Raw genomic sequence first — 16,643 nt, forward strand, 5'->3', positions numbered from 1 at the left:
CACATCATCGCTTCAGTGTCAAATTGATCAAAACATTTAACGATTGACTAACACTATTTGAGTCAATATAGGAATACAGGTAACGATTCAAAGTCTAGGTAGTAAATTTGAATTATGAAAAAGTTTAGGTTGAAAAACACACGGATCTGTTGTCTGGGTAGGAATTTACACTTTCGAAATACTACGGGTTGAAATTTATCCTTTTCCCGTTCTAGGGACTCGGTTTTATGTTTCCTGGCATTGCTAGGTTGCTAGAGTTGGGTCATTAGAACATTGCTAGGTTGCTGGTTCTATGATTCCTGTTGTTTTGGATATTGATTACGATGGAATATGGTTATATTTTATTATTGGATTATTATTGAATATTGGTTGGTAATTTCCGCTGTTGAATGTGTTTGTGGTTAGGTGGCTAGTGGGTATGGAACCACTAGTTGTAGTTTATTTATATTATTATTTATTATTTATTAGAAAAAAAGAGGTCGGTCGTTTCAAGTTTTCATGTTTAAACATAAATAATTTTGAATATAATATAATCAAAAATAATCACTTCACATGTGTTGGTTGCATGAGTGACGCTAATCACGGTATCATGCATAATAAAGTCACAATAAAACTGACATTAATTTATGAAAACCGACATAAATGTGAGTTTCAATTCCAGTTTTTTTTTTAATGTTATTAAAAACATACTAAAATATGGATAAAAAGACGAAAATACAATGTTATCAAAATTATTATTCTTTATAAAAAGGCCATAATTTTCTTTTATGAAAAAATAGAACACTCCATTTTCTATTTAAATTTTATACTATTTTTTACTCTTTATTTTATTTTCTGATATTATTAGTTTTACCCCCACTATAATGTTGAGAATTTATTAAAAATATCATTTTTGGTATACTCCTTTTCAAAAATACCCTCTTTTTTGGCCATTTTTATTTTTGCCCTCCTTTAATTTTTAATGACCATTTTACCCTTAGATTAAAAATATTTTAATCAATAAAAAAAACAAAATTTTCCTGCCAAAAAAATTACCGACATATTTTCCCGCCAAAATTTTTCGAAAAAAATTTCCCGCCAAAATTTTTTTTGTCAAAAGAAATTTGATAAAAAATTTCGACAAAAAAATTTTCCCGCCAAAAAAAATTTACAAGGTTTTTAAGAGGTTTTATAAGGTTTCTACCTTATAAAAGTCTTATAAACACCTTGTAAACGCTTTTACAAGATTTTTTAAAGAGTTTTAAAATGTTTTTTAAACACCTTGTAAAAGCGTTTACAAAGTTTTTAAAAGGTTTTCAAATGGTTTTTAAAAAGATTTTTAAAAGGTTTTAAACACCTTGTAAACGCTTTTAAAAGCTTTTTAAAAGCATTTACAAGGTTTTTAAAAGCGTTTACAAGGTTTTTAAAAGGTTTTTTTAAAAGTGTTTACAATGTTTTTATAAGGTATAAATTTCAATATTTTTGGCGGGGAAAATTTTTCGATTTTGGCGGGAAATTTTTTTTTATTTTTGGCGGGAAAATATTTTCGATTTTGATAACTATACATTCTTGCTGTCACTCAAAAAAGGATAATTTGGTCATTTTGTATATAAAGAGGAGTAGTTTTTAAAATGGTCAATATGAAGAGCTATTTTAAAAAAAGGGTATGGAAAAATGGGCATTTTTGAGAATGATCCTATAATATTATTTTCCTCTCCTAAATTAAATACCACTATCTTTTAATTCCTTTAATTACTCCCTCTGTTTCACAAAGAGTGTCATTTTGGAGAAAATTTTTTGTTATACAAAAAGTGTCATTCTACATTTCCAATGTGCTTTTTAATGCTACATTTTTTTTTACCCCTAAACCCAAAGCTTTTTCCACTGAATTAAAACCATTAATCATTAATTAAATAGGGGCAAACATGTACTCCCTCTATTTCACAAAGAGTGTCATTTTGACACAATGCACACAAATTAAGGAAAGATAGAATTATACATGTTTACCCCTATTTAATAAGTGACTAATGGTTTAAATTCAATGAAAATGAGCTTTGGGATAAAGGGTAAATTAGAAAATTTAATGTAAAAAATACATTAGAATTGTAAAGTGACAGTCTTTGTAAAACAAGGAAAATTCTCCAGAATGACACTCTTTGTGAAACAGAGGGAGTATAATTCAAACTTTCTTAATTTGTGTGAAATATGTCAGAATGACACTTTTTGTGAAATAGAAGGAGTGTATTAAGTAATTTTTAATGCCTAAGAAATCCGTTATCAATTATTAAAATCATATCATCGTAACATTAAAATAGTACACAATAAAGAATAGTTTTATTTATTTGTATTATTTGTATAGGTTTAACATTACAAGTGAAAGTGGGAATTTATATTAACAGCTTTAATTTATTTTTCAATATGTAATACTTACCTTAAATGATAAAATTTGAAAGAACTAAGTTAACCCATCAAATTAAAAATGTGAATGTGTGGGGGTGGGGATGTTTTGGTCATTTTTGTTGTTTAATCAACCGTACGTTTACGTTCACTCCCACGCTTTTCTTCTCATTGTTCTCTCTCTCTCTCTCTTGCTCTGCTTCTTCGATTTCACAAGAGCAAAGGGGATTTAGGGTTTCATCGACGAACAAGGCTGCTCTGCTCCGACGGTGAGTTCCTTCTTCTGATTTTTTTTTCCTTCTCTGAGGATTTATGCTTCGTAAGTCATCTGTTAAAGATTAGTTTCTAAATTTGAAGATTAGGTTCTTCTTCTTCGATTTCACAAGAGCAAAGGGGATTTAGGGTTTCATCGACGAACAAGGCTGCTCTGCTCCGACGGTGAGTTCCTTCTTCTTCTTTTTTTTTCCTTCTCTGAGGATTTATGCTTCGTAAGTCATCTGTTAAAGATTAGTTTCTAAATTTGAAGATTAGGTTCTTCTTCTTCGATTTCACAAGAGCAAAGGGGATTTAGGGTTTCATCGACGAACAAGGCTGCTCTGCTCCGACGGTGAGTTCCTTCTTCTGATTTTTTTTTCCTTCTCTGAGGATTTATGCTCCGTAAGTCATCTGTTAAAGATTAGTTTCTAAATTTGAAGATTAGGTTCTTCTTCGATTTCAATAAACGGGAAGAGACTAGGCTTGGACGAATCCGCTTGATCAAGCACGAATCAAGAAGGTGCGTTCCTTTTTTTTTGTTTTTGGCTCTGTAAATTGTTGATTTGTTGAGTTAATCATGGGAAAATGGAACAAAATTGCAAGATTAGTTTCTAATTTTTGGTCTCTACTCCTTCCATGAGTTGTTAGCTCTTGATTGCTCTTTAATTTGTTCGTCTGTTAGAGAAAATCATGGGAAAATGGAATTTTATTGCAAGCTCAGCTTCTTCCGTGAGTTGTTTTTGTTGTAGCTCAGTAGTAGATTGAGTGTTCGTTCTTAGTGTTTACTGGTTCTCGTCAGTTCAAAAGGTTGAGGTTTCTCTATGGAAACTTTATAGTGTTCTCAGATTTCCATTTTTTTTTGGAATGAATAGTTCTCAGATTTCTATGTTATACTTTCTGTAACTTGCAATGTGATGAACAAACACGTGATTTCTTTCTCTCTTGTGCAGGTTCTTCTGTTGGTTTCATCTTGTGTCTGCCATGGATTCAAATAAGAAGAGAGAGAAGTCTGCGATTACTGATATACCAACTGACTTGGTGCCTCAGATTCTATCCTGGTTGCCAACCAAAACAGCAGTAACAGTGTCATATCTTTTGCTAAAAGGAGAGTGGAGAATCAACCTCAATAGTTTGTCAAAGCTCAGCTTCTGTTATGATGATGAAGAAGAGGAAGACCAATTTGTGAGATTTGTTAATGAAGTCTTGAGGCTGAGAGTAGCAAACTGTGAGCTAGATAGTTTCTACCTGAAGATTGATGGTGAGATTGATGGAAGTGATGTGTCCACTTGGGTAGACTACTCGCTAAATAATGGGGTGCAGAAGATGAACCTTAGGATATATGATATAAAAGGGGATTTTGAGCTGAACCCAAGAGTTTTCGTGCAAAAGAGTTTGGTCACTCTGAAGTTGGCCTCTTACCGAAACTTGATTAGTATCTCTGGAGATGACGTAGCCGAAGTTGATCTTCCTTGTTTGAAGAGACTTTGGCTTGATGATATCAATATTGAAGACAATGAGATGTTTGTTAGGTTAATCTCGAGTTGTCCAGTCCTTGAAGAGTTAGTCATGATTGATATGAAGTGGCAACGATGGAATGCCTGTCTTGTGGCAAGCGCAAGTCTGAAGAGACTGAAGATCATCTGGAGTAATGCTGTAGAGATGGACGATTTTGAAAGATGCCCCCAAAGTGTGTCATTTGACACTCCGAAACTGTTATACCTTGAGTATACTGATCACGTTGCTGGGCAATATCCAGTATTGAATCTTGGTTCACTTATTGAAGCCAGGATCAGAATTGAAACCATAGATGAAAAGGAGGAAGAAGATGATGAGGAGGAAGAAGATGATGAGGAGGAAGAAGTGATTGTGAATGCTGGTGATGATGCCACAACTTTTATCACGGGGATAACAAGTGTTCGGAAACTTTATTTGTCTGATAACACTGTTCAGGTTTGTCAATTTCTTGCAGCTTGAGAATTGCTTGTCTAACAACACTAACACTGATTTGATTGTGATTTGCTTGTGTTTCAGGTACTTCATCCTCCATTCCATGATGAATATGGAAATTTGACTCATTTGACTGTTCAGAGTTGCAAGACACTAAGCTGGGACCCAATTCCAGAGCTGCTCAGATCATCTCCACATTTGGAAACCCTCGTCTTTGAGGTAAGAAATCAAGCTGCTGCTTAGTGAATTCAGTTTTATTAGTAAAGTGAGCAAAACAGATGCATCAAGTGATTTCTATCTGTCTTTTATGTTTAGGGACTCTTCCACTTAGCCACAGATGAGTGTGGTGATGTGTGTCCCTGCCAGATTAGAAAGAAGTCTTGCCTAGTAGCATCCCCAGTAACTCTTCTGGAAATACATGAGATTACTAATGATGAAGAAAGTGATGAAGGAGTCGTTAAGCAAGATAGGGGAGAAGTTATTGAAGATGAAGCAAGATTTGTTGAGCAAGTGAAGTTCTTTATGATGAGAATGCCACGACTCCAACAGGTGAAGATATATGGCAAAACCAAAGAAAGTGTTACTGCTCTGAATGAAATTGCCAGTCAACTTTGGAGACTTGAAGGCAAAGCATCCCCTACGGTTCAAGTATCCATACTCGAAGCTTAAAACAAAGGCACCTCTCCCATTGATATGTGGACCAATTTGAAAGTTTCTGTTACATGATACATCTTTTTGGTATTTTCTGATCTCTCTCTCTCTCTCTTTTGACGCGTATTGTAGGAGTAATTCTGGACCTAAGTTGAAAAGTCTTGTGTATGCTCTATTACATGCTACTTTTGTGTGATTCAGTTCTTGTCAATTTATGGCTGTAGACGTGTCTTCCTTTTAACTAATGAGTGTTTTCTTATTATCAAAACACGTATACTCTTTTTAGTTCCCCTGTTTTGCTTACACAAACATAAAAAAACTACTTAAGTCCATAGAACAACTTTAAGAAAAAAACCTATACTGAAACTTCCACTATGAAGCTACAAAGCTGTGGCTTGATAAACTAGCGAGACAGCCTCACCACCAGAATTTTGGTTATTGAGCTTGCCAGCCAATAGTTATCTCTTCTTCACTCCATTCTGGAATTTCAATCATTAGAGGCTGAGACGAACTTTTCCGAGTTTGCAGACCCGTAAAGCAGCGGGCAAACATCAATCGATTCTTTCAAAGCCGTGGAGCAGATGAAGAATCCTTGCCATGAATCTCAAAAGACTGGGCCAGCCTCCAAGATAGATTTGATAAGAGTCAACAAACAGCTAGAGAAAGTTACGAGGTTCACAGTTGGGATAGATGATTAAAGTTGTGATAGACTGATCCATTCCTCTTGATGTATCATAGACTGATTGATCCTCTTGATGAATCAGCTGTAGCATGAGTAAGTTCAGAAATGATGAGAGGAGTCTGCTACAAGTCAAACAAATGCTGCAGAACCTCTGAAGATACCAAACCAAGGTCCGATCCGTTTATCAGATTGATACCATTTTATTAATCATGTTCCTTGTTTCTAGGGTTGGTTAGACATAACTGCTCCCATACCACTGATAGAATGGTCCCTCTTCAAAGCCAAAGAGATGTGTTATGTCTAACACATGAACAAGTAACCAAAGAGATAAACTCTGGCCCTGATTGGTAGACTACTTTTAAGATTTTAAAATTTTTTAAAGTCATGACAGTCATTTTTTTACCAATCAGGCTTTTTGGCTTTTAATTTTTTTAAAGTTTTAAAAGTCACTTTTTTTTTCTCTTCCTTGTTTTCCTTTCTTTTTTAAAGCGTCAAATTCATGTTTTAAAACAAAACAATTTTTAAAGCATTCTTTTTTTCACCATTTTATATTTAAAAGCTCTTCAAAAGTATATATAAATATTTTACATACTTTATTTTTATAAATTAATTATTCTCATTTTTTTCTCTTTTTTCTAAGATCCATTTCAATAATAAATTTTATTTTTTCATCATCATCACTAATAATATTATAAAAGAGTTTATGAAATTTATCATTAATAAGACAATAACATTCAAACAATGCATTGATTAGTGGTTAATAGATTTTTGACTAGTTTTTATAAATTAATGAATTATTCTAGATTTTTGTGACTAGATTTTTGACTAGTTTTTATATATTTTATTTTTATAAATTAATTATTCTCATTTTTTTCTCTTTTTTTAAGACCCATTTCAATAATAAATTTTATTTTTTCATCATCAGCACTAATAATACTATAAAAGAGTTTATGAAATTCATCATTAATAAGAGAATAACATTCAAACAATGCATTGATTAGTGGTTAATAGATTTTTGACTAGTTTTTATAAATTAATGAATTATTCTAGATTTTTGTGACTAGATTTTTGACTAGTTTTTATATATTTTATTTTTATAAATTAATTATTCTCATTTTTTTCTCTTTTTTTAAGACCCATTTCAATAATAAATTTTATTTTTTCATCATCAGCACTAATAATACTATAAAAGAGTTTATGAAATTCATCATTAATAAGAGAATAACATTCAAACAATGCATTGACTAGTTTTTTTTTTTGCATTATTTAAAATTTAATAAGTTAATAAATTGATGTCTACAACTTCAATTATTTATTTCTTATTCTTATAGTTGTTTGTTTTTAATTAGTTTTCAAACAAAATTTCATATTTGATTGATTTATATTTTTTAAAATTTTAATTTATCATTAATAAAATTTATTTTGTCATTAAAATGTTATATAAATTAATTTTTGACATAATATATATTTATTATTAATATTTATAATAATAATAAAAATAACAGCTACAGCTTTAAAAGTTGTTGGTAAACAATCAGATTTTAACAGTTAAAGTTTCTACAGTCAAAGCATCTACAGCCAAATTCTCTACAGCTAAAATTTTAAAGTCAAAGTCTTTACAGCCAAAAGTAACAGCCGTTACCAATCAGGGCCTCTGTTTTGTCAAATTTCAAGTCTATTCCATTAATGTGACATTGAAGTCTTTAAATACACAAACAAAACAAAACAGATTGATAACCAACTCTAGAAACAAGGAACATGATTAATAAAATGGGAATATGGAATCATGGACTTGATATCCTAAAACAAAGGAAACCACTAAGCATCTTCTCTGGTTTGGTTCGGTTATGATCTTATCATTTAATGGCGTTATGTTAGCACTAAATCGTCATATTCTTTCTTCTCATCTTAAAAAAAATCTACCAAAACCGGATTTATAGCTGTAAAACGATATAATTGTTATATGGTTTTGTGGAGTCCACTGAATATCTTGCAAATTTGGAATTCATATCTTTCCTTATTTCTCTAGAATGCACATTAATTCTCATTTTCTGACTTTTTGTATGTTTAGACACATATATAGAAACTAAATATGCAGTTAATAAGGAATTTATGTAGAAATAAATAGTTTCTATAAATTGATTTTGTCGATTAACTATACTGTATTTAACTTATTATTTTTTTGTGCAAATATGTAGCAATTAGATTTGTAAATAAGGTTTTAAATAAGTTAAACTTCAAGGGTAGAACGCAAAATGTACTTCAAAATGTATATATAGATTACAAGGGTACGCTATTAGAAACAAGACAAAATAACAGATTTTCATTAAGGGTAAAAACATCAATTGCCCATTTTTTCCTTATCTCCCAAAGCCTTTAAGAAAATTTAATTTCGTCATCTGTTCTGAAAAATACAAATGGTCTGGTGGTTAAATATAGTGGGGAACAATACTTGGGTTCACCCACAGGGTGAACCTCTCCATTCACCCCCTTATAAAATAAAGAAATAAAATCTGTATACATTATTATAAAATTAAAAACTTAAACCGCTCTTTAATAAACCTAAACCGACATATATGGAATCTAAATCATAACCATCTCATTTGTGAAACCAAACCGACATATAATTTCGTTCTACTTGTAAAATCTAAACCCTAACCATCTCATTTGTGAACCTAAACCGACATATAATTTCGTTTTAATTGTGAAATCTAAACCCTAACATCTCATTTGTGAACCCAAACCGACATATAATTTTGTTCTACTTGTAAAATCTAAACCCTAACCATCTCATTTGTGAACCCAAACCGACATATAATTTCGTTCTAATTGTGAAATCTAAACCTTAACATCTCATTTGTGAACCCAAACCGACATATAATTTTGTTCTACTTGTAAAATCTAAACCCTAACCATCTCATTTGTGAACCCAAACCGACATATAATTTCGTTCTAATTGTGAAATCTAAACCTAAACATCTCATTTGTGAACCCAAACCGACATATAATTTTGTTCTACTTGTAAAATCTAAACCCTAACCATCTCATTTGTGAACCCAAACCGACATATAATTTCGTTCTACTTGTAAAATCTAAACCCTAACCATCTCATTTGTGAACCCAAACCGACATATAATTTCGTTCTAATTGTGAAATCTAAACCCTAACATCTCATTTGTGAACCCAAACCGACATATAATTTTGTTCTACTTGTAAAATCTAAACCCTAACCATCTCATTTGTGAACCCAAACCGACATATAATTTCGTTCTACTTGTAAAATCTAAACCCTAACCATCTCATTTGTGAACCCAAACCGACATATAATTTCGTTCTAATTGTGAAATCTAAACCCTAACATCTCATTTGTGAACCCAAACCGACATATAATTTTGTTCTACTTGTAAAATCTAAACCCTAACCATCTCATTTGTGAACCCAAACCGACATATAATTTCGTTCTAATTGTAAAATCTAAACCCTAACCACCTCATTTGTAAACCCAAACCGACATATAATTTTGTTTTAATTGTAAAATCTAAACCCTAACCACTTCATTTGTAAATCCAAACCGACATATAATTTTACTCTAGTTTTAAATCTAAATCAAGCCAAATATTTAATTTTCCTTAATTAAAAGTATACAGAATTTGTTTCCTTAATTTGGGTTGCTTTTAATTTAATTTTGATTTATTTTTTAAATGAAATATTAGATGGAAGATTCTGATTTGCCGAGAAAAGAGAGGGTGAATGGAGAGGTTCACCCCTAGGGGTGAACCTAAGTATTTTTCTATAGTGGGGACCTTCTCAAAGGTATCAAGTTACAAACGGGAACCCATAATTCAAACAATAAAAATAATTATCTAAACTATTTCTAATAAAAAAAAAACAAGATGCAATCATAACATTTGGATAATTAAATTTAATTTCAACTTTCAAATATAAGAAATTTATACTTTTCCAAAGAGTCTCAGTGGTTAATGTGTCGTTCAGTATTGTCTTGTCTATACAAAGATATATATTTTTAAAAAGTTGACTATACGACATGTAATCAGGTACTTTGGAACGGGTACTTTGAAAATTTTGGATATTTTTGAAAACAAATAAGTATTTTTTTGGATAATTTCAACTAAGTAAATAAAAAATAAGTATTCAACGGGATCTTTGTTGTGAAAGAGATGGTAAAAATAAGGAATATTTGCTACCTAAGTAGTTACTAATTAGTTTATATTGGTGTATTTTACTATTTTAGCAACTTTATGAATATATAATACAGAAAATATAGATACTATTATGATTTAATGGTGTTATGTTAGCACTAAATCATCATATTCTTTCTTCTCATCTAAAAAAAAAACTACCAAAACCAGATTTATAGCTTTAAAACAATATAATTGTTATATGGTTTTGTGGAGTCCACTGAATATCTTGCAAATCTGGAATTCATATCTTTCCTTATTTCTCTAGAATGCACATTAATTCTCCTTTTCAGATTTTTTTGTATGTTTAGACACATATATAGAAACTAAATATGCAGTTAATAAGGAATTTATGTAGAAATAAGTAGTTTCTATAAGTTGATTTTGTCGATTAACTATACTGTATTTAACTTATTATTTTTTGTGCAAATATGTAGGAATTAGATTTGTAAATAAGGTTTTAAATAAGTTAAACTTCAAGGGTAGAACACAAAATGTACTTCAAAAATGTATATCCCCTATATATTAATAGAGAAGCACTCTCTTGAAAAAGCTGATGTGTCGCCGCCAGAGAGCTCGAGACACATTTAGCAAAAAAAAACCTTAAATTTTCTACTTAATTACATTAACATACCACTATATTTTTTTTTTAAAAACAATTAATTGAATAATAATTAGATATGTCATCAATTCTCACACAAATTTAAATATCATATAATAAAACTAATTAAATAATTACATATTATTTTAAGTCAGAATTTCAGAAATAAGACCCATGATTATCAACTTTAAATTACATATGTGTATGGCAACTTTTTGTCCAGTACACATGAAGAAAGATATCATGGGTTAAATTATGATAATAAACCCATGAGAAATAATTACATAATCATGTAGTCCAACTTACATAACACATGAGATACCCATGAGTTGTCATGGTATGATATTAGGTTGTAGCCCTGTTTCAAAAATCGGTCAAATCGGCCGATTAATCGGCGTGGAATCGCTAGGCAGTATAGAGCCGCCGCGATTACACCCAAATCGGGAAGAAATCGGAATTTTTTTTATTTTGATTTTGACTTGATTTTCTACTTAGATATGATGTTAAATCTGAAGATCTACTATTTCTATATCATATCTAGTTGAATATAAGATGAAATGGATAGAAACTGAGCTAAAAAAAAAGTTGCGGCCATAGATTAGGGTTTGACAGTATCTGGATCGGGTAGAGAAGATGACCGGCAAAATTACCGTGTTGCCCTTGGTAATAAAAAGGACAAAAATGAACTAAATAGACATTGGGAGGAGTCAAACTCGCGACCTTAGTTATTTCTTAAAGAGTGTTAAACCGATTGAGCTGTCAAACATTTTCAAAATATTACGGCAAACATTATATATAACCCTAAAAGTTAAATATTTTATTATTTATTATATATAATAATAAAAACCCCTAAAATTAGTCCCTGATTAATCCCCGATTTAAATCCGATTTCCCGATTAATCGCTAGGCCCTCAGTCATCGCCCGACTAGCGCCTAGCGATTGTAGTGGTTGTCATGGTATGATATTAGATACCCATGAGTTGTCATGGTATGATATTAGAATGCACATGATTATGGGTTGGTTTGAACTTTTCGTCCAAATAATTATATACACATGATTATATACCTTTCACCCTCATAAATATACTTCCAGATTTTTTATTACGAAAAGTTGGACTACAACCCATGAGAAATAATTACATAACCCATGAGAAATAATTACATAATCATGGGTCTTAATTAAAGACTCATGGGTTAAATTACATCCCTAACCTTTTCGTCCACCAGAAGAAAGAGATCATGTAGTCTCATGGGTTGAATATTCCTCTAGGTCCTTAACCTAGTCTTCCCCGATGAAGTTGTCATGGTATGTGATAGCCATGAGTTTGTGATAGCCATGAGGGTTGGTTTGTGATAGCCATGAGTTGTCATGGTATGATATTAGATACCCATGAGTTGTCATGGTATGATATTTCGTAATTACCACACAACAATCAAAAATTATTTCTCATGGGTTGTAGTCCAACTTTTCGTCCAGGCCATACACATACCCATGATTATCAACCCATGAGAAATAATTACATACTAATAAATATCTTTCTTCATATGGATGCAACAAGTTGCAGTTGTTTAACTGGGCAGATCAAATAATTTTACTTACCTGATTGTATGGAAATTTCTATTGACATCACTTCTACAATCCTCTCAAGACCTCTAACACGGTTCTCCAAACTTATCTTTCCTTTATTGCCGCTTCCTTTAGTTTCTTAATTAAGTGCCTATTGAAAAAAATGTTTATTAACAACACTTTCTGTTATTAAAGATGAAATTCTTGCTCATTGGATGGGTCTTATTCCTCTAGCCAAAGATCCGAGGGTCTAATATTCATCCGGTAAGAGACTTGTCAGTGGTATGTGTTTCATCTCCATCAGCACATATATCTTTCTGTCGTTTGATTTTCTTGTAATTTTGATGAAGGAATTGAAATGGTACCAAATGAGTTGAGTTGTTCAAAGAATCTAGAAGTTCAACCTCAAGGCTAATAACCTACACTTCATTCAGCCACTTATTTTGCTAATAATCATACGAGGCACCTTCGATATATATCTTCATAGCAAAACTCAGCCCCAGCCAGGCATTGCTTGTATGTTGTATACAGTGGCGGAGCCAACGTACAAAGAGGGGTGTCAGATGACACCCATAACATTTATACTTTTTTTTAATTATAGGGTAAATTTTCTAGATAATGAGATGTTTTGGTTTAAATATTCACAATGACACCCATGTTATATTTTTTTTGGTAATGAGACATCCATGTTATATGATCTATTCTTCTCTTTGACACAATGTATATTTATTTTGCCACTTAACCATAATGCCTAATCCATTTTTGTTGGCTAGAAATATATATGACACCTGTAAGCAAAATTTCTGGCTCCGCCACTGGTTGTATATGTGTCTTCTCTACTGGCCTCTGCTTCTTTATAGTTTCTTTCTTTGCTTAGAGTTCCCGGTATGTATTACATCTCACGATGAGACTCTTCTTTGTGTTCATGATCGTTTTCCTTGCAGAAATGCAGAAACCAAAGTTGAGTTGGTAACTCAGATGAGTTTTTTTCCTGACCATTCAGGAATGTTTGGTTGGTGAAACTTTATAAGTTTACTATGTTTTGTAAACAACCCCAGGCTTCATAACTCTTTAGGTTTCTTACTTTCTTAGCAAGGTAGTTATAGAAAATATAACTTTTCCTCCACTAACATGTGAAGCAGGATGGGCTATAAATCTTAAGCAACCCGGGGAGATAGTGATGTGCAGAGAACTTAGAGGATTATGAGGCCCTTGTGTTCAGACTTCAGATATAAGAACGCATTGCAGTTATGCAGAAAATGAGATTTATGAGTCATACACTGCTGCAGTTCTCATGCAGGCTAATGTCTCACATGTTTCCGTCTTATGTACTAGTACTGCTAATTACACAATTAAGACGAAGAGCTAGCCTAGTTTGAGAACTAAGTGGAAAAACGAGGCTCTCCAATCTTTTGGTAATCAATCTTTTTGCAGTAGGCTTCTTTTTTGTATTAATTAATAATGGATGCTGTCTGCTCTAACAATGAGGGTTGTATCAAGTATTGATACTGCAAGTATCATGAGGTAAACAAATCTAAATCTTCTGCAAGTATAATTTTAATTATAATTAGAACTAATGGTTGTAATTATAAATATTTTAATTTTAATTTTAATTTTCCGTTGATACATTTGCACTCTTTATTAAATATATTTTGTAACTAGAATTTGAACCCGCGCACGCGCGGGATTTTAATTTAAAATAACTTTTATCAATACAAATTCTTGAGCTCAAATATATTTATTGAAACTTTTGAGTATAAATCTATATAAACACTAAACTTAATTTACTAACACTAGATTTTAACCCGCAGTACACCGCGGGAAAATACATTTAAACTAAAATATGAAAATTATAAGCTGCATTTGTTTGTTAATTTTTGTTTGTTTTATTTAGTGTTTAAAATTGTATAAGTGTATTTTGATAGTTAATATTAGGATTTAACCCGTAGTATACAGAGAAATAATTTATTTTTACATAATCATAATTTAATCAAGTTAATTAAACATGTCTAAAATTTTAATATTGATAAATACTTTTAATGAATAATTTTGTAGTACCAAAATAATGCTATTTCAAATTTACATTAAAACTAATCCAAACCCGTGAAGCTATACAACCCCTTGAATTTGAAGGATAGACCAAAAATAAAATAAGAGGTATTGAACCCAGAGAAGAGTAAACAAAAAGAGGGGGCAAGACATTTATAAAGCATAAAAACTTTAAAAAGTCAGCTACTTTAGACTGTTTTCCATCAGCAAAAGAACATAGAGGTCACAACTTTATCATTCAGCTGTGGCATGGGATGATGGGAGGCATAGGGACTGCTCCAGATTTGGTGATCCCTCCATGGCATCTCGACATATTTCATCACAGTTGTATATGTGCAGCTGCCAAATGAGCATAGCAAATAGGTGCATCTTTTTATGTTGCTGGTGATGCTAACTTGAGAATAGGGGTCAACATTATTTATAGGTGGATATATTCAACTTATAGGTGGACATATTCAACTTAATCTCATTAATTACCACATTCAATTCTAAAATTCTGAAATACTATAATTTTGTGCCAAATTTCTATATATAAAAATCATATAAAAATAAATTAATTAAAACAAATTAATAACTATAAAATCGCATAATATATATATGGGAATATGCCAAGTTTATATTATTAGATTAATTTTGATTGATTTTAAGTCATTAATTTATTTTATACGATTTTATATATAGAAATTCGGGACAAAATTATTGTATTTTAGAATTGAATGTGGTGATTAATTAGGAAGATAGAAAATCAAATGTAGCTGATTTATAGGTTCTTCATAAATTTATATTTTAAAATCGATTATTGTAAAGAATTTGTAGAGAGATTTTAGAAGAATGAAATTTGAAAATTTTATTTCAGATTTAATAGGGAGACAATTTAGGAAATCTTTGTTTTTGTTAATGGAAAAGAGTTGAAATGATTTTTTTTGTTTTATAATTTTATTAAAAAGACATTAAATTACAATGGCATGAGATGTAAATAATTCTCAACTTTAAGCCTTCTTTGCTAAAGTTGCTGTGAAAATAATAATATAGATAAAACATATATATAATTGAAGATAATGTTTATTTGTTATATTTATTTGCGAGGGATTTTAGTTTAAATTTTTTAGGAATAAGAATCATTGAATATAAATATAATTAATCATTTGAAGTTTAAAATATAAATCCAAATAAAAGTCATACTTACTTTACTAATCTATATATAATATCTATATTGTCTAGTGTCGCAATAATGTTTTTCTGGTAAATCAATAATATATCACATAGTAAAAAAAATGACTTAAGAATCTCCCTCGAATAGTACATTCCATATTCATATCCAATGAAAACATCATTTTAAAATTTCTAACACCGAATGTCGATCATTGACCTAATTATAAAGATCATTTAAACATATCGATATCCCACATTAAATATAAATATACAAAGATTCATGAACATTTTAGTGTTATGTCGCTACAACGGAGTTGTACAAGTGCATCACCTGCCATAATAGAATTTCCAACCAAGTCAAGAATGATTAAATGGTGAAATGATTAAACCCGACATCCATTCACTAATCCAAGTTACATATTTGTCTAAAACCCTCATATGTTATCTTCAGATGCTAATTTTGTGATGAAACCTCAACTTCGTCTTCTAAAAAGAACATGGTGTACTTTAATAATATGTTGTTTTTGGCAATGTTTTTGGTTAAAAGTATTTGATCATAAATTGATAAAATCTCAAGCCTGTTTTATATATATATATATTTTTTTTTATCATGTTATAGAATTGTAGATCCAGTTGATAATATACATTCTGAGATATGCTATACATGTCACTTTTTTGTAATGACTTACATATCATTTTTTTCTAGATTTTGTGACCATTGATTTTATGTTTTTTTAGATGGATTAATTTTTCAAGATTCCTTTTCATAGTTTTTCCCTAAAAAAAATTGCGACCCTTACAATGTTTTCGTTTTAGATCAAAACTTAAGTTGAGTTGAGTAATTAATCTTTTATTTTTCTATAATTGAAATTGTTTCTTAGAAACTAATGTTTCACTTCAACTTTATTTTTATGTTTAGAATTTTATAAATACAATTGCATAAACTCTTTTTTTACTCCACCATGCATTAAAATCTTACTTATATTCTAAAACTCATTAACCCATTCTAAATTTTGGAATATGATCATTTCTGGTTAAAATATAAATAATAATATTATTACTAAAATAAATCAATAGTATTATTTTTACTATTTAAAAATATTCATTTATTTAAAACATTTGGGTTTAATATGGGCTTTTAAAGTTTTATGAACTAATAGATTA

General features: G+C 30.6%; 1 protein-coding gene across 9 annotated transcripts; it reads left to right on the plus strand.

Annotated features, from left to right (window-relative positions):
- Positions 2,523-5,497, plus strand: LOC104787088 (F-box protein At1g56610-like). 9 transcript variants are annotated; one of them, XM_010512596.2, is made up of 7 exons: positions 2,523-2,645; positions 2,734-2,814; positions 2,903-2,983; positions 3,077-3,151; positions 3,582-4,581; positions 4,663-4,797; positions 4,894-5,497. In XM_010512596.2, the coding sequence occupies exons 5-7, from the start codon at positions 3,613-3,615 to the stop codon at positions 5,245-5,247; spliced, it is 1,458 nt and encodes a 485-aa protein (XP_010510898.1). In that variant the 5' UTR covers positions 2,523-2,645; positions 2,734-2,814; positions 2,903-2,983; positions 3,077-3,151; positions 3,582-3,612; the 3' UTR covers positions 5,248-5,497. The 9 variants fall into 9 exon arrangements, with proteins under 9 accessions (XP_010510898.1, XP_019101506.1, XP_010510896.1 ...); XM_019245961.1 differs by having other exon boundaries at positions 2,908-2,983; positions 3,072-3,151; XM_010512594.2 differs by having other exon boundaries at positions 2,908-2,983.

This window comes from Camelina sativa, chromosome 5, assembly GCF_000633955.1.
Source record: "Camelina sativa cultivar DH55 chromosome 5, Cs, whole genome shotgun sequence".
Classification (NCBI taxonomy): domain Eukaryota; kingdom Viridiplantae; phylum Streptophyta; class Magnoliopsida; order Brassicales; family Brassicaceae; genus Camelina; species Camelina sativa.

Bases quoted from the DNA above. Each gene is read 5' to 3' on its own strand.
- LOC104787088 (XM_010512596.2), top strand. From the start codon at position 3,613: ATGGATTCAAATAAGAAGAGAGAGAAGTCTGCGATTACTGATATACCA. The intron at 4,582-4,662 runs GTTTGTCAATTT...CTTGTGTTTCAG, and splicing joins TGTCTGATAACACTGTTCAG to GTACTTCATCCTCCATTCCA. The intron at 4,798-4,893 runs GTAAGAAATCAA...TTTTATGTTTAG, and splicing joins TGGAAACCCTCGTCTTTGAG to GGACTCTTCCACTTAGCCAC.